The 26,656-nt window shown below is 26.9% G+C and overlaps 1 protein-coding gene across 7 annotated transcripts in view; it reads right to left on the bottom strand.

Moving 5' to 3' along the window:
• The window catches only part of LOC107454956 (uncharacterized), a 37,638-nt gene extending 11,243 nt beyond the window's left edge, over positions 1-26,395 (bottom strand). For 2 of the 7 annotated variants that reach the window (XM_016072321.4, XM_071177419.1), the window contains exons 1-12: positions 26,264-26,395; positions 22,397-22,493; positions 21,944-22,099; positions 19,285-19,406; positions 17,103-17,252; positions 14,722-14,790; positions 9,975-10,066; positions 9,646-9,811; positions 4,729-6,438; positions 3,838-4,594; positions 2,415-2,611; positions 1,214-1,433 (exon numbers count right to left, since the gene is read on the bottom strand). In XM_016072321.4, coding sequence (XP_015927807.1) covers positions 1,214-1,433; positions 2,415-2,611; positions 3,838-4,594; positions 4,729-6,438; positions 9,646-9,811; positions 9,975-10,066; positions 14,722-14,790; positions 17,103-17,252; positions 19,285-19,406; positions 21,944-22,099; positions 22,397-22,469 — 3,712 coding nt within the window. In that variant the 5' untranslated portion in view covers positions 22,470-22,493; positions 26,264-26,395. The other 5 variants (XM_043040959.2, XM_016072324.4, XM_043040957.2 and 2 more) reach the window with 5 other exon arrangements.
• Positions 26,396-26,656: the final 261 nt, after the last annotated feature.

The following is a 26,656-nucleotide window of genomic DNA, read 5'->3' as shown; positions in this document are numbered from 1 at the left end:
AATGAATATTAACACACAATTATACTTATGGTACTAAAAATTGGGAGGGTTTAAAGAAAATGCAGCACTTTCCTAAGCTTTATAATTCATTTTTATTAAATTATTTTAGAGAAAAATCATTTTAAGGATAGTCTTTAGAAAATGATAAAAGTTTAAGTCTTTTGCTTAAGGGGGAAATGCATATTCAGCAAGAAGTCAAGCTATAATGATAAAAATTTCGTTCAATATTTTATTCAAACATAAATTTGTTTCCGGAATTCTATTCAGTACAAATCACTTAATCTAGATCAAAAGCACCAACACAAGACATTCTCACTAATCATAAGCTTGAGAAAGTGTTATTGCAGGAGGAGAAACCTTAGTTCATTTTTTAAAAGAGAATGCAGCACTAAATCAGATTTTTTAAAAAATAAATAAATACAGTAAATGTATTTACTAAGAACTATCCCAAATCATATAAACTCATTCATTTCAAACAATAAATATTAACTAACCATTAAACTTTCAGAATTTTAAAAAGTCTGCAACAAATCCTTAGCCTGATAGGCAAAATAATAATGAAAATAAGAAATAAATTCACATATTTGTAAAATTAAATTAATTCATTACATTCAAAAGTTACTATATAGCAGAGGTGATTGTGAACCCAAGTCAAAATTCCGGAAACTTTCTTGAGTTAAAAAAAAAGAAGTTTAAATTGAAAAATTAGAAAAAAATTTAAACAAGGTTTTTTCTTCCTTTTTCTCAATATTTCTTAATTTACTTAAAATATATTTAGAATTTTGCACATACCTATACCATTTACACATACCTACGATGACCTGGAGAAAAAATTAAAATTTTCAAATATGTCTTTCTTTCTTGAGTTTATGTCTATAACTATTTACTGATAAAAAATGAAATAAAATAAACTGTGTTTTTAAGTGCCACATTTGAAAATTTGATTTCCGGAAACCTCTGTGATCAATGAGTTCTTTAAACATTTTTCCGGAGCACAACCAGCCCTGTATATAGTTAATATAAAAAATTTCTAATGATTTAGTACACTATATAACTATTGCGTACACACTATACTTATGCCAAAAGCATAGGAGTTAGGAAGTTTGTATATACATTTAGGTAGCTATAGCAAACTATTGGCCTTTTAAATATTGATTAGTGAGAAACTACAAATAAAAATTTTGAAATAATGTATTACTTAAACACATCTTACCAGAATATTCGACTTTAGAATAATCAGGCAAATCTTTGCTAACCCATCGCATATGGACATGATGCTGATGTTTTCTGCATAATTCAACAGTAGGAAATCTCATACAACACAAAAAGCATGTGTTACGATCTAAATTAGAAGGATCATAATGTTCTTGGTGAGTGACATCTGCAGGAATACTAATTTCTTCAAGTCCAGAATGAACATCACACATGTGTTTCTAAAATAAAACAAACAATATGTTTAAGCAAACAAAGATCAATACATAAACAATACATGAATTTCCCAAAAATAAAAATGAACTACTAAGCTGTATCAGGTTATTTAGTGGATATTCTCACAGAAACAAAAGAAAAAAATTTAAACTATTTTAAAACTACAACGATTGTTTTATTTTATGCTTAGTTTTAGCAAGTGTTTTCAGTTTTCAAAATTTTAAGCTTTCAACATACTTTTAGCAGCAAAAAATATATTTTAAGTTATTAGGTGATTTTGTTCTTAGTTTAGTAAAATGAACATTACTTTTTATTAAATTTAAATAAAATTTTTAGTCTTATAATTTACCAACTGTGATAAAAATGAACTTTCAGTGGCTTGTAACAATTTTGTAAGCTTGTAATTTTTAAAACTTCATTTTAATACTTTTTTAATACTTTGCAACAAAATAATAAATAAAAATGATACTTACAATTTACTTCGATTAATAATTTACTTTATTTTATATAAGAATGCAACATCAAAATTCGTAGCTAAAGAGCAGAAATTTGCTACATCAAGTTACAATATATCATGCATCCAAAGTAATGAAATTTGTTTAAAAAAAAACCAAGTCTTGTAGGAAAAAAAAAAAGAAAAAGATCATCATGATACATCAGGGCTCAGAAACATGTTTTTAAACAAAAGCAAATCTTTGAACGAAAGGAACTCTTGAATCCAAGTGTGCTAATGATCACGTTCCTCTTAAAAATCATAATTCTATGCATTCATAATTTTGTCATAACACTTATATTTGAATATAATGCTTATGACAATACATTGATATTCAATCAGTAATAACAAACATAACTTAAAAGTGCTAAGAGTATCACTTAAGAGGGTTTACCAAATTTAACGCAAACTACTTTTAAAATAAACTATTATTTTCCGTAAAATATAATTTCCAGAATATTTCTAATAACGAAATACATGCAAAAAAACTTACTTCAATTTCAGTCTTGTCAGAGAATGTAAGAGAGCAATGATTGCATTTGAAGAATACAGCATTAGAATTACCACAAGCATCAAGTGTTTTTGATTCATGCATAGGTTGCAATTTGGGACAAGTTGGTATATGATTCATAAGTTCATGAGGATCACCATATGGATAAAGGCACTTTGCACAAGACCAGGTTTTGGGGCCTAAACAATCAATTAAATAATCAGTATACAATCATTAAATTAAAAAGTTAAAAATATATTAATAATTTTATTGTGGCACTGAAATATTTTGAGTGAAATCATTGGAAAGATATGTCTGCTATAATGATCTAAGAGACTAAAAGAAATTTTATAAGTAAAAAATTAAATAAAACTAAAAATATTATTTATGTGATAGGTGTTGTCGGCTGAAAGAGACTGCTTCAACAGTTTAACATAAAATAAACAAAAAATAACTAGTAATTAACAATATTTGATTTTAGTAACTCGTACAAAAAAAAATCCAAAAGAATTCCAATGTTCTTGAGCAATTGTTTCTCACATTTAAATATATTTTTCGCCCAAAAAAATTTTAAAAAGGTATAGAAAAAGAAAAAGTCTTCTAAGTTTTCTATAACATAACTTTAATGCATAACATATTAAGAGTTTGATTACATTTTAAATGTCCAGTGTGAATTTTAAATTTCCATTTATTTTCCTCTTATCAACAAAATCTGTAACAGAAACTATAAAACTATTATACAGTGCACCAACAAAATGAACCACCCTGAATAATTTTTTAGCTACGAATTGGATTTTCATGTACCAGTATTCAATCCTTAGGATTTGAGGAAGTGACCTCAAATATGCTAATTAGTTAGTGAAAACTATATTTTAAATTACGAAATCAGACACAAAAATGTTATTTCTCTATTTAATTATCTTTCTCTCAACTAATCATGATTTCAAACCATCAAAATAAAGGGGATAGCCGCAAACTAGGAATTAAGGTTTTAGCAACCAGATAGCAGAGCAGTTGAAAATTTGGATCCCTTACTTAATATTAATTTTTTTCTTTTGGTGTATTTCGCTATATCTCCAGAACTTTTTGATCATAAAAAATATTTTTTAAAAGTGAAGAATTATATTTAGTTCACTAAAAATTTTAAATTATATTCAAACATTAATTCTAATTGCAATAAATATTTTTGAGAATATATCATTTTCAGTTTCATGCACAATACACTTGATAATATATTTTTTTGATTGAAGGTCATTTTATTTTATACTACATTTTAATCAAAACTAAGGACAAATTGGGTGGTAAAAAATAAAATTTTATATTTTCTTTCTATAACAGTATCATACCTTCTTGTTAAGTATCTAAATAAAAATTCTGTAATTTCAAACAAAATAATAAAATTTGAGCCATAAACTTAACTACTAACCTGTTTGGACAGCATGTGAGAGCATGATGTGTTTTGTTAGTCTATCCTTTCCATGAACATAGACAGAACACACTGAACACTGCAAATGTGGACCAGGTTGATCTTGTAAATGTCTCTGTTTAACATGAGTCCTTAAACGACTAGGCCTAGAAGTACAATAGTTACAATAACGACAAACATAAGTTTGCATGCGATGCATTGTTTTCATGTGTTGATGATGAGAGGTAAAATCAGCAGATGAATGACCACAAAGACCACAATAGAAAAAGTTACCAATTTCAGTAACATCAGCCTCTGGAACCAACCGTACTGTCTTGTTATGTGCATTTGGATAGTGGTCTCTAACTTCAGCCAGTGTTTTTAAGGTAGTTTCACAAAACCGACATCCAGAATTCAGAGTAGTTTCTTCATTAACATCAGCTGGGACACATACAAATACAATATTTTCATTGAACTCAGCTTTACTGGTATGTACAGCCAATTCATGAATTACATGATAATGTTTCTCCAAATCAGCAGGAAATCTGAGAGAATATTTGTTTCGACAGAATAAACACTGCAAAGTAGTATCATAAGAAGAAAATATCTGACGAAACAAAAACATGCCAGATAACTTATCACAGTTATCAGCTTCACTAAGAGGAAGTTCACTTTCAACAAGCTGAACAGAATTGGGCAAAATCATTGCATTCAAATCATCAATAGTTTCAAGAGTGCAGTCTTCAAGAGCTGGTCTTGTATCTCCTCGTTTTTTCATCTAAATACAAAACAGGATAGAGTTTAGATTAGAAAAGTTCTGAAAGAAAACTTATATATTTAGTTAAGAAAAAGAAATATAAATAAGACAGAAATAATTAATGAATAACTTTTACAAACTTCAACTGAACTTACTCCATAAGCATATCTTGCCCCAGATTTTTTAGGATCGTCATAGTCCTCATCATCATCTTCCATGTATTTTGATTTTTCAATTTCTCTAATTCTTCCAACACTTCGACGAATCGCTTCAACTTTAGCTGTAGCTTTCTGAACAGCTTTTTGACGATCATTTCCACTCACTTCCACCATAGTTCCATCCTGCATAACAACAAAAACACGATTCTTCTTAATTTCCCGCTCTTCTTTTATCTTCCTACTAACAATAGAGCTCTTCCTTGTCATAAGTTCACTCAGAGTGGTACCTAAATAACCACCATTAGTCAATCTACTTAGCTGATCTTCTTTACGAGGACGACCAGGTCGCCGTTTAATCATTTGTGCACCACCTCTACCTCTTCCTGAAGGGATTCTCTGCATGAATTCAGGACTGAATTGAAACACTGACGATTTTTTTGGTCCCTTTCTAATAGGACTAAAATTTGGATCTTGTATTAATTCTCTGAAATTAATACTATCTTCATATGAAGAGTTGTTGGCTGTTGTCACATTTCCATCTATACTCATAGAATTTTCATCCCCAGACTCAGGTACTAATATTCTTTCACCTCCAACTGTTTGAACAGTTTTCATTCCAGGTTCTGGACGAGACTGAATAGGTCTAGAAAGCACAGTATTTGTCTTGAATATAGGAGTAACAGTTAAAGTTCTTTGTCGTACTTCTGGTTTTGCACCAGATGATGAAAAAGATGGACTTGAAGACATGCCTTGAACAATAATGTGGCGCTGAGGCTCAAATTTTCGTGGTCTACCTCGTTTCTTTGATGATAATTTCCACATTTGCTCTGGGGTAATACCAGATGATTGTGACGTTTCACCACCAAATCCTATCATAATAGGGCGAGGTAATTTTGCAGATGCTGGTTTCGCACGACGTGTCGGACCATCAGAAAGAATATCATCGTCGTCATCATATGTGCCTGACAAATCTTCTTCGAAATTACTATCATTAGAAAGATCTGCTTCAGATTCTGAAAACTTTCCAAGTTTTGGTTTGGGAGCTGATGATGTAATAGCTTCGTCAAAATTCTCAACAATATAATCATTCCAACGGGAAGGTAATTTACTTCTTCGTCTCTTTCCTGAAGTGTCTTCAGAATAAGTACTATCTCGCGCATTTAGCTGTGAATCATTGGTGGTATCATCATGAAGAAAGCTAGGTGGATCAACTGTTTTTGGCTTTTTAGGTCGCCCAGGCCTTTTTCTATTTGTGCCAGACTGCATGTAGCCATACAGACTTGAGGGTTGTTTTTTCATCGTATGTGATAAAACTTGAATATCATCATCATCTGCCTCAACTTTTATACCAGGAAGAAAGTTGATTTCTCTGTTACTTCCTTTGTTTAGGATAATTTCTTGATATTTTTTAGAACCTGACATTTTGGGCTCAAAATTGGATTGATCCAGTAAATTAAGTTGATTTTGTTCTCCCATCACTAATATATATTTTCCTGGCTCTCCAGGTTTAGGTAAATAAATTGCTGAGGGTCCCTCTTTCCTGGAGCCTTGTGAACGGTTTAAAGCTCCCCACATTTTATTTTCATCATTAATAACTTTTACTTTGGAGGAGGAACTTTTATTTCCTTCACTTTCATCCAAATCTTGATTAAGGCCCAAAGCTTCAAGAAGTGTTTCAGTAGCAACTACTGTTCCTGATACTAAATCCTGAGAAAAAAGTAGTTTTAGTAAAAGAACATTTGAAATAAATTTTGTAAAATGCACAAAAAAATTTTATTGTACATATGAAATACATATATTTATGTTATGATTTATTTAAAAAGCATAATACCAAATAAAGTTGAAAGCTAAATGCAATTAAATTTTTAATTCTACATTATTCACAGTGTGATAAATGCAACTTCATTTCTGTGAAATAGATGTTCCAATGTTTTGAAATGAAATGGCTTCTGCAAATCTGGTTATTTCCCTGTTTTAAATAAGATATTTTTCCTATATATTTAAAGTAATAGCACCCTCTATATTTCAAATTTGAATTACACTAATATTATATTTATCACAACAAAATAATTCAAAGACATATAGAAAAAACTGATAACCGATCTGAAATGATTACAGAGTTCTCTCTAAGAATAAAAAATAGCAGGGCTTTTCCTCTCAGAAAAAGGCATTTTGAGTTTTGAAAGGACACTAACTACATAAAAAATTTATCAAAATGTGTAACATAATGTAATAACTGAATTTTATCCTCAACAATTTTTAATTACTCTTTTTTACTATTTTATGTGTATATTTCAAAAAGTAATTTTCTTCTATTATGAAAATTAGAGAAAAATTTGCAGTTTATTTATATGTAGTTATTTTTAATGTGAATCAGAATTAAACCTATAAACACAGATAATTTTACCAGTGTGTAATTATTGTTTAAACAGTGAATTAGTTTTCTTCAAAATGGAATATGAATAAAAAGGCAGTGTTTTGTAAAAGATGGCGAAACATCAGATATTTTGATATTTGTCAGATATTTTGATAGTTGTCAGACATTTTAATATTTATCAGATATTTTAATATCTGATGTTTTTTATTTAAAAAAACTAACCTCATTGTTTATTTTGCAGCATGACCTAAATAGAAAATTTAAAAATAACTTTATCTTATATATGCTTTGACTATACCTAATTTAAATTTCTTTCTTCCTTCTTTCTTACTTTATAAAAAAAATTTACTTTCTAAAACCAATTTAATTATGAAAAAGCATCAAAAATTTATGGTGATGTCAGGGCTCGAAAAACCGCCCGTCAAACATACCCCGCAGACAACAAATTTCTCGAATCTGACGTCAGCGCGGACGGCCATTTTTCCGCAAATATTCGTGATAAATTTTCATTATCTTACAAGAGTCTTGCGCCTCACTTCTAAAATGACCCTCTAATCTGGAAATAGAGCAACATACTGCACATGGTGAAATTGATGTTTTCTCTGTCAGGGAGTACTGCAGAGGTTGAAAGGGACTTTTCAGCAATGAACTTACAAAAAAACACATTACGTATTGGTCTTAAACAAGAAGCGTTAAACGCGATTATGAACATCTACCTAAATGGAAAACCCCTTTCAGATTTCTGTGCAGAAACCTCTGTAAATCATTGGTTTGATTGCGGAACGGGCAAACGTCATATTTGATTCATTTAAAAAACGNACGCGATTATGAACATCTACCTAATTGGAAAACCCCTTTCAGATTTCTGTGCAGAAACCTCTGTAAATCATTGGTTTGATTGCGGAACGGACAAACGTCATATTTGATTCATTTAAAAAACGCAGTACACTCGGATAAATTGACATTTAGATAACTTGACCTTTGTCATTTAAATTATTTTATAAAAGAATTACTAGGTTACTATCAGTAACCTAGTGTTTCTTTTATTACTGTATAATATAATCCTAGTATTTGCAATGCTAGTAACTACTAATTCAATGTGCAATTTATATAAATGTTTGTAATTAATAAGAGAAAATTATATTTTTATTTACTTAGAAGCTACGAGTTAGTTTCAAAGGAGGATGGGTACATTGTTGGGCAAGCCGTCCTCGAGGATGGGTAAAATTTCTGAGTTTTTTTTAGGCCTGGGTGATATATTTCTCTTTCAATTCTGATTATAGCAAGAACAATGCCTTACATAATTTGTGACAAAATAAACTAGAGTAAAAGAAATTTTAGTAAAAGCACAGCATAAAGATTTAAAAATTACATATTAATGTTTACTTAAAGTAACACACACTTACATTAGCAATTGAACTCAAAATTAGCAAGATATTTAAGGAAACATTCACTTTATTCAGTTATATTTAAACTAAAAGTATTTTAATTAAAAAGATAATAAAATTACAAAAATAAGTTTCCTAATTTTTAAAAAAAAGAATATTTGTTTAAACCTACCCTGAAATAAATATTCGACAGATATCATGGTATACATCAAACAACATTGTTTTCTGCAAGTGTGATTTATCTTATATATCATAACATAACTCTTCACACACACATACACGAAAAGAAATACAGTGGAACCTCAATTTTACGTTGTTCGTTTCGTAGGTTATCCCGCTTCTTGCGTCATTTTCTGCTGATCCGTGAAAATTGCGTATACCGATAATGTTAAAAAATCCCGGATTTTTCGTTACCCCTTTTATGAAAATCCCGCTTGATGCGTTTTTCTACCAACAGATCAAATTAATTTTTTTTATTCTACAACTCTCACACAAAATTTTTTCTAGTTTTTTGAACCAGAAAAACTTGCTTTTCAGCTATATGGAGCAATTCTTGCATTCTTTCTTTTCCATTTGTCAATAGGAGGGTAGGTAACAAGCATAAAAACTTCATAGCATAAAAACTCTAATGCAATTTTTACTTGCAAATGTAAATCAAGAAGCAAATTTGCAAAAAACTGTTAGTATCGAACGAGTTGTAGATGAAATTGTAGCTAAAAACAAAGAGGAAGTGAAGATTACTAATCTTTTCCATTAATTTACCTGCTAGGTGTCCATTTTTAAAAATATGCATAGATTTTTCTTAATCCCGATTTTACGTTATTCCACTTCTAGCGTTTTTTATCGCAAGTCCGACCGAAAACGTAAAATCGGGGTTTCACTGTAGTATTTTAATATATATTACATGTTTATATAAGACACTTTGCTTATGGCATATATTTTCTTAACTCATAGATTTGTGTATGCACATCTGGCAACTATATATGGTTTTAAGTATTATAAAATAAAATGTAAAAAATTCGATTCATAACAAAGAAGCAGAAATTATGTTGCACATAAAAAATTAATTTAGTAATAACAAAAATATAATTATTAATTTATTTAATTTAATAATGATAAAAATATAATTATTTAATAATCAAAACTTACTGATCCCAACTTTATTCTTTTGGCAGGTGAGAAAGAACTAGCATCTGCTAGAGAACGTTTGACGGCTGCAAGGCGTTGTTTCTCCTCTAGTTCTTGTCTTCTTTCATATTCATAAATGAGATCTTTACTATAGATATTTTCCTCAGGCTCCCATCCATTCTGAGAGCTAAATTTAAAAATAAAAAAAAATAATCCACAATTTACTTCAAGTTTACCAAGAAAAAGAAATGCAGAAAACTTATTTAATTAGAAAGAAACAAAATGTACTCTATATGTTAACAATGCATTATTATAGCACCACAAAATTGAATAATTTAAAAAGTTCTTACTCAGGATAGCCTTTCCATTTCAAAAAATATTCAACTCTTCCATCAACTATTCTTTTATCTAAAACTTTCTCCACTTGATAAACCTGGCCATTCTAAAATAATAAAAGTCATTTTCCAAATGTCAAATATTTCTCAGAACATAAAACAAATTATAAAGTTACTAACAGGCTCTTTCTTAATAATTTTTTAAAATTTAATACGAAATTGTGTATTAAAAAAGTCATTACAAATCATATGGTTAATTCATATTTAAGAAATTGAGGAAAATGTACCAAAGATCAAATGAAATAAATTTTTAAAAATATATAAGAATTCAAATTAACATGAAATTACAACGATAATTAAAAAATAAACATAAGAATTCATATCAAAATGTNTATGGTTAATTCATATTTAAGAAATTGAGGAAAATGTACCAAAGATCAAATGAAATAAATTTTTAAAAATATATAAGAATTCAAATTAACATGAAATTACAACATTGAGCAATGCTATATCAGATTTGTAGCCGTAGTTTCAAATCTGCATCATTTTAATTTGGGGAAGATCCTTCATTTATTTATGATTATTTTACACAGTCAAAAAAGATACTCTCTTACACAGTTAATAAAGTGACTGAAAAAATTACAAGATATGGAGTGGAAAAAAATCAGAATCACACCTAATAAATAAAAATTAACATTTAAAAAATATTTTTTCTATATAAAATACTAAACATGCGGTTTCCCTCATTCAAATGTTTCAGTGAGCAACACATTCTTTTTAAAAAATTCACTTTTATCCACACTTTCTAATTCCACAACAGTTTTGCAGTTATATCGAATCTTTTTTAATCAGTTTTCGGATTGGCGATTTTCAAGGAATCTCGATATTTTCAGAAAAAAATATTTTATATGTTTTGTAAATTTAAATGAGTGTAATTTTTATCATAATTAAAAAATAATCATAAGAATTCATATCAAAATGTTTCTGATTACACAGTAAAAATGTATACATAAAGGCTCCCTAAAATTTTATTTAATTATATTTTTTATGCCATGTCTATAAACTTTATTACATGAAATAAAAAGAATATTTTTTTAATAAATTCATTTTATTGCTTTTAATTGCTTTATTATAAATTGCTTTTTAAAAATGCTCGTAATAGTGACATATTAAAGAGTTAAAAGAAATACAGACTTGTCACCCCCCAAACTAAAAAATCTAGAGAAATTTTTCAAAAACCTGGAGATACAGAAAAAAATTAAATGTTTCATTACATAAATGAAGAAAAATATTATCCAAAAAAAAAAAGGTCAAAAATACCAATAACTTATTACAAACATATGTACTCAATTATTTTAGTGATAGTGAGACATGTAAATAAAAAAAAAAATACCCCAAATTTTTGTTAGACAAAAATATGTATTCATATTTTTATAAGAGGCCTATTTAACGTTCATTGTGGCCAATTCTGCTATTAAAAGAATATAATTTTCATAAATGAGAATTTCATGAAATTCTCATTTCATGAATTAAATTATTTTAAAGAACTAAAATACCTACACTTCAATATTAATCATAATAAAAGAAATTTCAATTCTTGACACAGATTTGGAAGATCCTTGAGTAAAAAAAATAACAATAAAAAGCAATAATAAAAATAGCCTCAGGAAAATGATTTTTAAAAAAATTAAATTACGGCTTGTTAATTATTCGCATGAACATTGAAAATAAATGCTACAAATATGTTATAAGTAGTCTAGATACAAAGCATTCTTTTTTACAATTTCTTCATAAATTAGTATTCTCAACTCTTAAAAATAAATCATGTAAATGTCAATCCCAAAGTGCAACTTTTAAATCGCAGAAATAAGAAATGTGATGCTGGATTTTTTAAATAACCTGAATATGAATCATGATGAGCGATTTTAAACACTTAAAATACAAATCCTGATCTGTAATGTTTAAATTGGATGATTATGAATAGTAAAGCCTGATCTTTAAATTATGAAGCACAATTTTTAAATCAAATAAATATGAATCTTGTTGGTGGGAGAACTTGTGCAAAAGTGGAAGTAAAAGTGGGCATTCATCAAAGGCTTATTAATGAAAAGTAGAAATACATAGCTGCCAACCTCTAGTTATAAAAATGCAGAAGAAATGCCTAAAAATGCATAAGATTCGCAACTGCATACTAATTACTAATAAATCTATTTTTAAAAAAAGCTGATTTTAATTATTTATTTATAAATCCACTATAATATGAGCATAAAAAAGCAATATACTCTCCTTTTTTAAAAAAACAAGAAAAGGAAAAATATTTTAAAGAAAACTTTTGACCAGCTACTTGATGGTACAATATTCATTTATTAATTCTTGATTAAAGGGAAATATGTAATATATTAAGACTTATATTAAAATTTGTTTAATTACAATATAATAGTATGCACTATATATAAACTTCATAGAAATTATGGAAAAAGATCTACACAGGGTTGCCACAGCAAAAAAGGAACAAAAATAGTTGCCTTTAGTAGCCTCAAGAAGGAAAATAGTTGCCTAAAACTACGAAAATAGTTGCCTGAACAGAGTCAAAAATTTATCAAAAATAGTAGCCAAATAACTTAAATTATAGCTTATTTGTTGTATATTATGATTAGGACTGGGTGATGTCAGAAATTTTAAATCGTTATACATCGCGATATAGCGAATTTAGCATATGTTCAAAAATTACCTTTGGCAAATCTTTAAATCAATCAAAAATAAATAAAAAGAAATTAATCTATTACAAAAGAAAATACCAATTCTAAACATATTCCACTATGACATCAATATCATTGCTTAATATTTTCAATTAAAATAATAAAGAAGTCAAAGTAAAAGCAAACCCAAGTTTCACTTCATTATTCTTAAATTAAAAATGATTTATGATTTATTGGTTTAAAAATAACACTATAACAAAATATTTTACATACATGCATTAAAAATTAAAAGAAAAAAAAACGAAAGTAGAAAACAAACCAAAGAAATGTTCACTTTAGAAAAAAAATATTTTTTTTAAAAATTATTTGTTGAAAAAAAAATCATGCTTTTGAAACATCATTAGACCCTCTTTTATTTAAAATAATAAAAAGTAGTATTGACTAATGGTCAAATTCTGCACTTAAGAAATGCAAAAATATTTTTTCTTTATTATTTTCTTTTTTGAAAATAAAATCGACTAAAGATTTATTTGTTTAAAAATGATACTGACTATCTAAAAAATTATACAACAAACAAGTATTGAAAGAATTTTTATAAAAATTCAAAACAAAATACTTTAAGAACTAATGTTAAATTATTAAAAAGCATCAAAACATTACTAAATTCTTATATTAAATTTTTTAAAAAATTTTTTGTTTTAACTGTACTACGCGCATGGTAGGCGACAATAAGTACATGTTAGTGAGGAGATTGAAAAGTAAAGTTCATTTTTGCGAAAGAACTTTGCTAGGAGTAAAAAAGTCTCTTAATAGTTGCCTATTCCAGAAAATAGTTGCATTTTTAGCCTTTTCAGGCAAAAAAAGTAGCCATAGTCGCCTAAGGCTGAAAATAGTAGCAAATAGTCGCATTTTAGTAGTCTGTGGCAACCCTGCTACATTAAAAAAAATTTGTTCTTCTGACTATATCAGTTTTACCACCACGCATGGTGCTAAAGTCATTTTTCCATACGTTGCAACGTACATCATGTACTCCAAAATTTGATCTAGAAATAAATAGTCATTCAAGAGAATAAGACACCTTTAAGGTTAGTTTGTATTGTTTTCGTTCAGACATAATAAATTAACACGATTAATCTAATGAGCAAATAAATATCGCCATAAACCAATTGCTGTTTTGCTTTGACACAAGCCATTTTCTTTTTAAGTTTGCTTTCGCGCTGGCAAACAGGAAGTCCAGTGATAACGGGAAACGCTCTCGCAAAGTAAGCTGTATTTTCTCTCTCATTGGTAGAAGAGAGGAGAAATCTATTACGTCACATTGAACAATGTAACGTAAATGGAAGGAAAGGGAGGATCACCGCAAACGGCTTCCTAAGGCCATTACTAGAGGAGCATCGACGTCTGACTTAAAGAAAATACTACTTATCGAGCTGACGGGTAAAAAGCGGAAGATCTTATCTTCTGCGCGTAAAAGCGGAAAAAATGGCTAAAATAAGTAAAAATGCTGAAGGGTTGGCAGCTATGGAAATAACAAAACTGATTGGAATTATTCAAAATTTAGAACTGAATAATTTACTAAAATAATACTGGTGACGAGAAAAATAAATGATAGTGCAAATGCATGGTTACAAAAAACTATACAGATGACAATAAATCACTTTTTACTCTATATAAAATATCCTTTATGGCTAGTAACAGATTGAAACATTTCACAAAGCTCCGTGTGACTCCTGAAAAGACAATCACTTAACTTCAGGACAACAAATACCAAAAATGTTCTTAATTTCAAGTTTTTCAATTATGCTTTAAAATCTTTTGAGAATTGCATGTCATCACTGTTTTGTTAGCAGGTGACCACTTAGGTTTCTAGCAAAATAAATGCATTCATACAAATTCCTATACTTCCAGTTTAAAGTGCATGTTTTCTTATTAACTTTAAAATAATTGAAAGACGGACCTAAAAAAAATGTCTCAACTCTGTTTCTATTATCACATATTAGAGCAGCAATATAAATGTTTTTCATGGAAATAAGCAAATACACTAAATTAAAACTAGAACTTACAATTTCTTCAATGCATTGTCGTAAAAGACACCGTTTTTTTGCATGTTTCCAAGAACCAGACTTCTTTTTCTAGACAGACACAAAGATATAATTAGTATTGACATAAGATAATAGAATTAACAAGCATATGAATGAGATTATTCTAGTAAATTATGGTAAAAATGAATTTGAATTAGTTTCGAACCTTAAAATCAACAAACGGGAAAAAATAAATGTTATTTTATTAAAAGTAAACTATTCAAAATTTTTAAGAAGCAATAACTGGGCAATTTTATGGTAAGATCAACCAAGCGACGAAAATTTAAAAGTTAATATTTCTAAGAGAATAAAGTAACATTTTAAATGCAAAAGTCTAAAAAAATTTTAAAAAATAATAATTTTTAATTTAATGCATGCATTTTCTGTTAAACTACTAGCTGTTAAGAGAAAGGCAATATTATTTGAATGGTCTAGAATTGAGAAATGATATAGTTCTTAAGTACACTTAGAGACAGATTATCTTGCACAAATATAGAGAATAATGAAAAACTTTAACTGTTCAAAAACATTCATAATTTCTACCATAATTATAAGTGCAGGGGTCTGTCAAGGTTTTTCTGAGAGGTACCTATTATGTGAAAATTAAGACGTAATTTGTGAAAAATTAAAAATTATATTACAAAATCAACACAAAAATATTGATTTATCCTTTCTTTTAAGGAAAAAGTATTTTGTGAAACTATCGTTTTTTCTAAAGTTGAATTTGTGAAACTACCGTTTTTCCTAAAAATAAATTTGTGAAGATACCGCTAAATGGTAGTAAATTCGACCTGGACAGACCCCTGANGACAATAAACATACTTGAAACGTTATGAACAGGGTTGGCAAGTTTTTGACACATTTTCCAAATTCAAAGCCAAGTTCTACATCTTATTGGTATAACTGAACTCAAATTTTATTATTATTCTCATACATAAATTAGAATACAGTATTTAAATCTTATATATTAAATTCTATTGAAAATTAATAATTATTAAATATTACTTTTAAATCTAATAACTATTCATGTTTGACATCATTGCTTTTTTTTTTTTCATTACGTACTTTCAAATATTTCTCCCACACATTTTGGTTTTTATTTATGATGATTATTGAATACGCAAAATGCAAACTAAATATACTTCTGTATTACGTATTTTCAAAACTTCAAATTCTGTTTACCTAATAAAAGTTATTTACTTTATGCACAAAAAACAAATAATTAGAAATTTTTTTTTTAAAAAAAAACGAAGCAGAAGATGCCAACCAAGATTAAATTGATATTTAAATTGATAAAGTATATAATTGTTTTTGTTTTTTTCAAATTAAAGCTAATTGTACATTAAAGATGTTTTTAAACGGAACAATTACTTTTTGATTGCAGATTTACTGTTTATCATTCATTTAAAATCCATACTTGGTGATTCCTTTTTAATAAGCACTAAATAATAAATGAAATTTTATTATGGCAAAATGACATATTTTAGTAAGCAAGATAAAATTCATATTAGTTAGATTTTAAAAGTCAATTTCAGACTTTCACAGAATTAAGAGGATTTGCAAACAAGTAATATTTTTTACTTTTGAGTGATTCATAACCAACACCAACTGTTTCATTTATTTCATTTGAAATTCTTGAATTATTTATTTAATAAATTTATTACTTTTAGATAGATATTGATTAACTAATTTTTTATCAATCCAAATTTTATTTTAAATTTAACTTAATTTTAAATTTTAATTTAGTAAATTTAATTTTTTCTAAGCAATTTTTATTCATTTGTTACGCCTTACACTAATGAAATTGCTGGACTGTTATAATAGGTGACATTCTGAATTTTATAAAGTAATTCACATATGGGGGAAAAATTTTCCTGATTCTTTTTGCTCATTCTTTAGGTCTGACACTAGGGCATTATGAAGTTGATATTGTAAGATATCAAATATACTAATTAAAATAATTAATACAAGAAAATTTAAAATATTATTACAAACAAAAAAAAGCAATTTACATTCATAAGATAAGCAATTAGCAATTTAGATTCATAAGTTAGAAAATTATACATTTTTGAAACAATTAAAAAATACTACTGAGAAAACAGGAAAAAATATATGAATCAGTAACGGGAGAATAAAATAATCGTAAGATTGTTTATAATTACATTAACAGATTATTTTAAAATTATGAACTAACATTAAGGAACATTAAGTTTACAGAAAATGCAACTTGGAAAAAAGCTATAATAGAAATGCGCATAACATATATAAAAAACTATAAAGATTCTAATTAGAAAAATTGAAAACGTAAGATAAGATAATGAATCGAAATTGGCATTTGCCTTTTAAAAAAAACTTAGACATACCAAACAAACTTCACACTCTTCACAATCTTCTGTTCTGATGCAGTTTTCACAAATTCCACAAAATGTAGCATCTTCATAAGTATCCATAGGTTCATTTTTAATTTTGATACCTCCATAGTAGCTCTTGTCCTTATATCTATACTTTTTTTCCTAAAATAATGAATTGATTAATATCACTGAAAGATGTGACAGTTAGATAAAATAGTAAGAAAAGAAATCAAAATAATTAAAGTAATTAGAAACTACACTTACAGTGGAAAAATGTGCAATGCAGCAGAAATTTCAAAAGGAAATTGAAATAAAAAAAAAGAATAAAAAAAACAATGAAAAATATGACAACCAAAGCTGATGTTAACCCTTGAAGTTATAAATGCAAAACCTTTTCTATCGAGAGAGCACGACAAATATCTAAATGTAAATGACAAATGTCTTTGGGGTACAAAGAGAGCAACTTAAACATCAGTCCGTAAATTTAAAGAATCGAATTTGAATATTTTTATCAGCTTTATAAATAAAAATAACAAGATTTTAGATCAATTATCCAAATCTTTTGATTTATCAAATTATAGATTACAGGATCTTAACATTCACAAAAATCAGGAATATAGAACAAGTTAGGACAAAATATTGAGTTTCAGGAAAATCAGGACAACTTTGAACCTAGAAATACTCAAAAATAAAGAAACTTCTTTATTAAGTAAATTATTTCTTACTGAATACGAAGATTTATGGCCAATTTAAAAAGTATTTATAACTTGATATTTTTATCAAAAATTCTTTCTCTGATGAAATCAGTGTTCGCCCTAAATGTGTTTAGATTGACGGCTTGTCCTGCAAGCCTTTGATGACTGTGCCCTCCTTTTCCTTTTTGTAAAAACAAGCAGCCATTCCTTAAAAACACTGCCCTCTTATTCATATTCCACTTTTTTTTAAAAATTCATTGTTAAAATAACTACACACAAAAATTATCTACGTTTATAGGCTTAATTCCGATTACCATTTTAATTCCGATTACCATTTTTTTTATTGATTTGAAACTTTAAAATTTTTTTTTAAATAAATACCTTCTTTTTTAAAGAAACAATGCACCTTTAAATGTTCATTCTTAAATAATTTTCCGTATAAATTATAGAAAAATATCTTCTAAGCAGTTAATCAAAAAAATAATTAATTTTTTAGCTAAATTGTTTTTGTTTGTTTTTTTGAAAAAATGTATGCACAGAAATTGTCTCTTAGCATACCTTTAACTATTATTTATTAACTAAAATTTTTTCTTCCATTTAGATAATGAGCGAAAATTACTTTTTTAAATAAACACATAAAATGGTAACTTAAAAAGTGTTAAGGATCAAATCCAGTTATTACATGATATCACACAATTCAATAAATTTTTAAATAGTTAAGTGAGTGTCCTTTCAAAACTTCAAGTGCCCTTTTCTGAGAAGAAGCACCCAAACTTTTTTTATTCCTCGGAAAAATTCTGATAAAACAGAAAAATAAAGCAATCTGATAAAGAATCAATAACTATATTTTTTGCTTGAATATTATTTGCTTGAAACACTAGCAAAAATCAATAGATTCATGTAAAACAAAAAAGAAAAAGTAGCATAAAACCACAATACTTTATCTCCTTTCTCAGAAATATTTTTTATATTATATTATGAAAGTTAAAATACCAGAAATCATTTCTGATCTTTTTTTTTTAACAATCTTTTGTGAAAAAATCTACTTAAAATTTTGAGACTTTGTGATGATTTCCAGTTTTCTTAAAATCTCAGAAACAAGTGTACTTTTTGTGGTTAAGTCCTGTTTTTGCAAACTTGTGAAAATTCTATAAATTTACTAGATCTAAAATTAGCAAAGAATCGAATTTTTTTCTGTCAATAATCCATTTTCGTAAAGATATGAAAATAAGGACTTGCTTTTGTGAAGAAAGAAAAAAACTTGAAGACTATGCCTTTAAAAAATTGTAGTAGTTTTAAATTTATGAATTTATGTCATCAACTCCATTTTTGAAAGTAAGATTTTAAAAAGGATTCAAACTCTAAAAGAATTTTGAGAAGGAGCTGAAACTGAAAAATGTTGAGCAGTCTTTTTGTAGAATAAAATATTATAAGAAAAGTAGATAAATGGACCCCAAACTTCAAAGTAAATCTTGAATATGATAGATAAAAGTTATTACCTTAGAAGATAAGTAATAATCTCGATACTTTGACTTTTTTTTATGCTTGTGACTGAGGTACTTTTCATATTCTTGGAGCTCATCATATTTTTTAGAATGTTTCCCATGTTTCTTCCCTTTACCTACAAAATAACAAAAATCTTATTTTAAAACAAATATTAGAACTATGACAAATTTAATGCTTTGTAGTTATTAAGGCTTAATAATTAATAACTGCTAAAAAGTATAAGTTTTAAAAAATTTCATTGAAAAATAATTTTTTTTGGATATGCTTAGTAGTATGAAAAGTGATTATAATATAAATGAATATTCATACAAAATACTACAAAATCAAACAATTAATTAAATGAGGGATACCTCAGATTGATATATAACAAAACATGGTAAGAAGTGGAAGTAAAAGTGAACATAATATTTGAAAAACTTCATAAAATGATCAGGGTTGGCAAGTTTTTGACACATGACGGTTTTTACCGTTTTATACCATGGTTTTTACCGTCATGTCAAAAAACCCTCTGTCAAAAATGTCAAAAACCCATAGTTTTGAGAAAACTGAATTTAAATTTGAGTTTAACTGCTTATGATTTAAAATTAATTCATTTTTGGGCAATAAAATTAGAAAAAAAGTTGCTAAAAGATATTTAAGAACAGATTTTTGCATTTTCCCAACATGATTATATCAAATCATACTATTTGAAGTAAAATATTAGGATACTAAACAAAATTTTCAACATTTCCAAGCATCATTTTGTTTGGCATATTACATTACTGAAGAATGTCAAGTCATTCCTGACTTAGAGTTTGTTAGTAGTTACAAGTTTTGAAAGTTTTGTTTAGCTTATTTCTAATATTTAAGAAATGCCAAATTTTAAATTCTTCTTTTTAGTTCTTGAATTTATTAATAGTACCAAGTTTTTTTGTTTGTTTACTTCTAACAATTAAGAAGTGCAAAATTTTTAATCCTTTGCAAATCAAGCTATAATGATAAAAGTTAAGTATCACTATTTTCAATAAGTATATTACAATATTTCTGTATGAATGTATATCCTTCTATAAGAATGCATGTATATAGTTGCAAAATCAATAGCAATTGTTTACAACATTCATTTATAAAGGCAATTAAGTGAAAATAATATATTGTCCGCTATATGCCATAAATTAAAGAATACAGTAGGTTTTTCACAGCTTTTACCGGTAAAAACATGGTTTTTACCACTGTCATGTCAAAAACCCAACCCTGAAAATGATAAACAATATTAAGATTTATAGTAGCAAATTAATAAATTTAAAAAAGAAAAGTATAAACAATACAAACATTTTAAAATGAAATAAATAAAAAGATCAATTCAAACATTTCTTACTAGAATTTTATTTACCTACTATTGTTAGCCAAGTCTTAAAAACTAAAGCAACACTTCTATGAAATGGATAATTTTAAGAAAAACTACAATATAAGAATACATAAACTTTTAAATGCAAAAACATTTATATAAATGCTATTTAAAATTTGTTGCAGGGTCCATTTTGATTGTTTTTAGGATTTTGTTAGTTTTTTTATTTTTATGCTGTAATTTTTGTGAAAATCCTATTTTTTAAGTTTGACTTTAAATTATTGTTCTTTAAACCAAAAACATTATATTATAAATTTTTGAAATCTAAAACTAAAACAAATACAAATAATAAAACAAACTCATAATTTGTCTGAAGTAATTTCTTGGTATTACTTAATGAATAGCCAGAACTCAGATGAAAATAAAAGAATAATTATAGCAAGAATAGTTAGGTATTTGAAAAATAAGCAAGTCTTTCAGGCCAATAACTTGAAAGCTCAGCAGTTTAAAATTAATGTTAGGTTTTAAGCTTAAAATTAACACCAAAGTATGCAGCTTAAAAGTACTTTTTTAAAAACAGTTACTTAATATATACCTAACTCACTTAGTTTTAAAGAGTGAATCGAAATTAAATGCAAGTTACAAAACTACTGTACAGAAAATAAATAATAGTACAACCAAGAGAAATAAAGATTAGTGATAAAAAAAACCAGTTTATTCTTTTTTTTTCAATTTTAAAATGTTTATTTCATTTATTCATTTTCTATTCGATTGTTTCAAGTCGAATTAATTACTAAAAAATAAAAATTTTATATTTTGGTATATCATCTGGAAAAATAGTAACCTTTTAAGTTTTTGTGTTTGTTTATTAGTAATTAGTTCCATGGGAAATCAAGGATTTTTTTTCAAGCCTCAAACTAATGACATCTATCTTTTCAAAATAATAAATTAAAAAAATCACTAAAATTTTATTTTAAAAAAATCAAGTTATCAAAAAAAATCAACAACAAAAATTTAAAAAATGCATTTTCGAGCAGTGCTGTCTCTAATCTATCTAATCTTAAGGGACATCTAACAGACAGTTAGATGTCCCTTAAATGGGAAATATTATTTAAGCAGGCAGCAAATACTAATATTGCAGGCAGCAATTCAAGTTGCAATACAGTTAAAAGAAGAAAAAAAACAATACCAGAATTAAATTAATAAAATTTAACAATCAATACTTCAATAACTAAATTACCATGTCATGCAAAACAGATGTAAATCTAAAAATTTAAGAAATTTCTTCCAAAACCAAAAAAAAGTAACAATATAAAAAAATCATTTACTAGGAGAATGACGAATAACTTCAATTTCACTTTCATCATCGTCATCATCCTCAGAAGTCTGCTTTTTTGTAGCAGGCACACATTCTTCACTTTTGTGGGCAACAAAATCATCCAAATTAAAAAATATCTTTTCACAAGCACCACATCTCAGAATATCTAAAAATAATAAAAAGAACAACACTCAAACAATTAATATATATTGTATTACATTACTCAGCAACACAAAACTAAAAGAACATAAATAATTAAGCCGGATATGTGTATGCTTAAATTAGAGATATTATTTAATTTATTTAGTGACAGAAAATTTTACAGATAATTACTGTACAAAAATACATATATACATATGAAAATATTAACATCACTTTAAATCAATCACATAACAAAAAAGAAATATAAATAATCAGAAATTTCATTAACAAAATCTAAAACCTATCAAAATGACCAACATACCATTCAAATTTGGCTTAACTTCTTTTTCATCAGCAGCAGAGGCTGGTTCTTCAAACTCATTTTCGTTTGCCATTGTAATATTAACTAACTGGCGCACCTAAAAATGTAGAATATAAAAGCAATCATTAATTTCATTTCAAATTTAAAAGAAAGAATCCCAATGCAGAAAAAAAATACAGATAGGATCAGAAAATCAATTGTAATACTTGAATTTATAACAAGACTCTGACAAGTACCAATATTTCATATAAAAAGATGATAACTGTAAACAAATGGTTTTTTATTAAAGTACTCTTTTACCAATTTTTTTTATTTTTTCAATGGGCATTTATTATTATAAGGCAAGATAAACTTCATTTTACAACCTTTAAATTTTACAAATAAAAATTTCTCAAATCTGCTAAATATCAGCAAAAAAATTAATAAGTTTTACCTTTTTCTTGTTTTTAGTTAGAGATCTACCAGGGGCAAAAAAATTAATTAGTTTTACCTTTTTCTTGTTTTTAATTAGAGATCTACGGGGTATACGGCAATTATCCAGTACTCTGCCAGATTTCTACACTGCAAAAGAATTTTATTACCCGGACACGGTTTTTTAATCTCAAGCCCCGGTAGCAATTTTTTATTCCATTGCTGTTTGACAACCCAGAAACAAATTTTAAAAGAAATAAAAGCTTGTATTATAATAGGAACCACCTGCAGTTAAGTTTAAAATTTCCAAAAAAGAGAGCATATGTTTAAAGGCTGGTGGATTGTAAATTAATACCTGGTACTGCTATACTTTGTTATATTTTAGTCCGGGTTCAGGGTACCAGGACCGGATGAATTTTTCCAGGTATCCAAGGGGGGTTTTGCTAAGGGGAATACCTTGATAGATACCTCGAAAGTGAGAGACACAGGGATGCATTCATATGTTGTTCCTTTCACTTTGTGTAGCAGCTGTTTGGAAGATAAATTATTCTCTTTCAAAACATATATGATAAATTACTTTATTTTTACTAATTAAAATTTTTTTGTAGTAAAAAATTCAAGTTATTGGGGAAGAAGAAAAAAAATTTTTTTAGCATTAAGTTGATAAGAATATGAGAGAAAAATTTATCCAATCCAGTTATTGAAAATTCATAAAATTGGGGTTCAAGTTAGCGTGATTTGACAATACTTTGTGTGATATATAAAAATGGATCCACTGATTAAAAAAGGTTGTACCAGGCACTTAACAGATCCAATAAAACAAATATTTGTTTAACAACAAAACCTGTCACTAAAATTTGAAGAATATCTATGCCAATTACGATTAAACACTCCATAAAAAGCTATCATATAATTACTAATTAAATGTGGAATATACTATTCTAAAAAAATACTATATTAGTGAAATTAAATTTGTTTCCAAAATAAAGTAGCATTTTTAAAAAATAATAAAATCTTAAACCATCATTTTTATAGTTAAACTTATTTCTTTTAAATACATTATCTATACATCAACAAGCAAAATACCTTAATGTAATAGGATTTAGGTAATAATATAGTAAGATTAAAAAAAAAAAAAATTCTGTGCACACAATCAAGAAGTATCTGCAAGCTCTCAAAAGTTTTCGAGTACAGAATGATTTTATTACATTACATAAAACATTTAATTATTTAAAATATTTATTCCCGACAAAAAAAAAAAACATATAAATATATATATGCACAATAACATTAAGAATATTAGAGGAAGATTAATATAAACAGTTACAAATAAAAATGAAATTAAAGAATTGCATTCATATTAAGTCATTATTATCTTATTAAGAATTAGGTATTATATTAATGATTTTTCTCTCATAATTCTTCATCATGAAATACATATTTTAACTTTTCCTATTAAACATGGGCCACTGTTTCACTTTTATTAACAAACGAATTACATTCAAAGATTTCCAGCTGTTACCGTAATTGTTTACCTTTGTTGTTAAGCGATAGATGTGTCTAGTTGTTTGCTTGTCCTCTTACAATGTGAGAATGTGATCACTAATTTTTAGACTAAATTACTTATCTTTTCTCTTTGACAGTAGCACTCATACAATTTAACAACTTTCTTCTCTCTTGATTATGTTGTCGTCTAACTATTTTATTTTTTTACAGGCAAACTATTTTTTGTGGATACTTTTTTCTATCTAACAATAAATATTAAAAAATTGTCTGCAAAATTGAAAAACCTTTGCCAATGTAAACACACGTGGCGTGCACACATTCATCTATTTTATCTAAAGGCTTAATAGGGTTAGTCCATTTTAATCTAAACTCAAACTATAAATATTTTAAAGTATTTTACTCTCTCTCCCATAAGATGGATAATACTAGTAAAACTCAACACAAATTGCATAAAATTCTTTTTATGAAATTTATATATTAGGATATAGGCAAAGAGAAATTGGCAATCTTTAACAAACAAACCTCTTGTCTTAATAACACTTAAAACTTCATCTATAAAACAGCTTAACATGCGAATTTGAGCCAGCAATATAAGTTACATTCTCACCTTTGCAATTTAAATGGATATGAAGAAGTCATCATAAATCTTCAATTCAAACTTTTAGCTATTTGATGTTAATTAGCAATTAAATAATTTCAAATTGTGAGGTTAAAATGAGACTTAAAACCTTCATACACAATTTCATAAAAATTAATTTTTTTTTAATTTAATTTCAAAATAATAATGAACAAAAAAAACTTCGGTTTTTAAATTCTAAAATCTGTATTACTCGAAGATAGTTTTGTAGTTTCTTCTTAAAAATTCTTTTTAATAAACATTTTTAAAAAAATGTATAAAATACAATTATTCTTTCTAACACTAAGAAAATAAAAATATCACCATTAAAATATACAATAACTCAATAACTTTTAAAATTTATCTACAAATATTCCGTTAATTAATTCCCATGCTAAGTGAAAGGGAAATATTAAGTAAAAAATCTCGATTAAACGAAATTTAGAACAAAAAATATTTTAATTTGATTAAATAATTATGTTACAGTCAAGATATCCTCCCTATTTTACTTTCTGTAAGTAAGTGACAGTCAAAAACATTAGTTGACATGACCAAAGTAATTTCTGAATGGAATTAGTTCATTAAATATTCATTTTTACAAAACGCGCCAGCATTTGGAATTACTAATCCGTAGAAGTGTCAGTTTAAGTTGTTTTCTAGCAACTTTTATCAACAAAAGTTAATGGAGATAAAACGATGAATTCAACAGAATTTTAAATTCATTTTTTTAATCGTTAAAAAGAGCGGGAGCTCGAATGGTTTTGTTTAAATAAACCGGATATTGATAAATATATAATTTTTCTGTAGAACAAAATAAACAAAACAAAAGATTTGTTTTTGGTAATAGTATCCATAATAATGCTTCTTTTTGAAACATTAGAAAACAAAACAAATATTAAGGTCATGCCTAATCGAAATCATATCCGATCAGTTTGTTTTCCGGATTAAAATTATTTTTCTAAAACGTAAATAATTTCGCCATATTAGGCTTAAAATCAGCTTACGCTGTTAATTCAATATAAATAGATAATATTAGTGTCAGTATTATTGTTAATATGTACTAAATTTTGGGAATTTTTAAATTTCTTTTTTTCTAAAATCTTGAAAACGAAAAAAAAATTTGATTTATAATTGCCATCTGTTACAAAAAATTATTTTTAAATTTGGTGGCGCCCTCCAAGAAGAAGACCATGTTGGCTAAAACAGCAGCAGACATGTTTAGAAGTATGTGTACTCATAACAATTAAATAATATACATTTGCAAATTATCACAACTTTATGTTTGCAAAAATTCATAACAATGCTTAAATTTAATATTCATCAATAATACTTACTTGAAAATCGGAAGTATCATTGGAAAATAATCCAAACTTTTACGGGCGGAAAATCTTTACCTTGGAAATTCTAGAGTTCAGAAATTTTAACCGTCACGAGAGGGCGAGAAGCAGTATGATGTCATGAGAGGCAACCAATCAGAGGCGTTGTATCACTCAAAATCATTCAAGATATGAAATCGTACTTCATTGTTGTTATGTTGTTAAATTTATGATGTACTGTAATTTAATCTTATTGTTAATGAAATTGTTATGTGAAATAACTATTTAAATTAGTTAAATATTATAAAGAAGTGACATTTGTTCCAAATTGTAATAGTTTTGGATAGTGTCAAGCAGACAAAGTTGTGTATAATTAAATTAAAGATTATCTTGTTTAGTGTTTACTTTTTA

This window comes from Parasteatoda tepidariorum, chromosome 2, assembly GCF_043381705.1.
Source record: "Parasteatoda tepidariorum isolate YZ-2023 chromosome 2, CAS_Ptep_4.0, whole genome shotgun sequence".
Lineage (NCBI taxonomy): Eukaryota > Metazoa > Arthropoda > Arachnida > Araneae > Theridiidae > Parasteatoda > Parasteatoda tepidariorum.
Note: the sequence above shows the minus strand (reverse complement) of the source record. Positions and strands in the feature narration are given on the sequence as shown.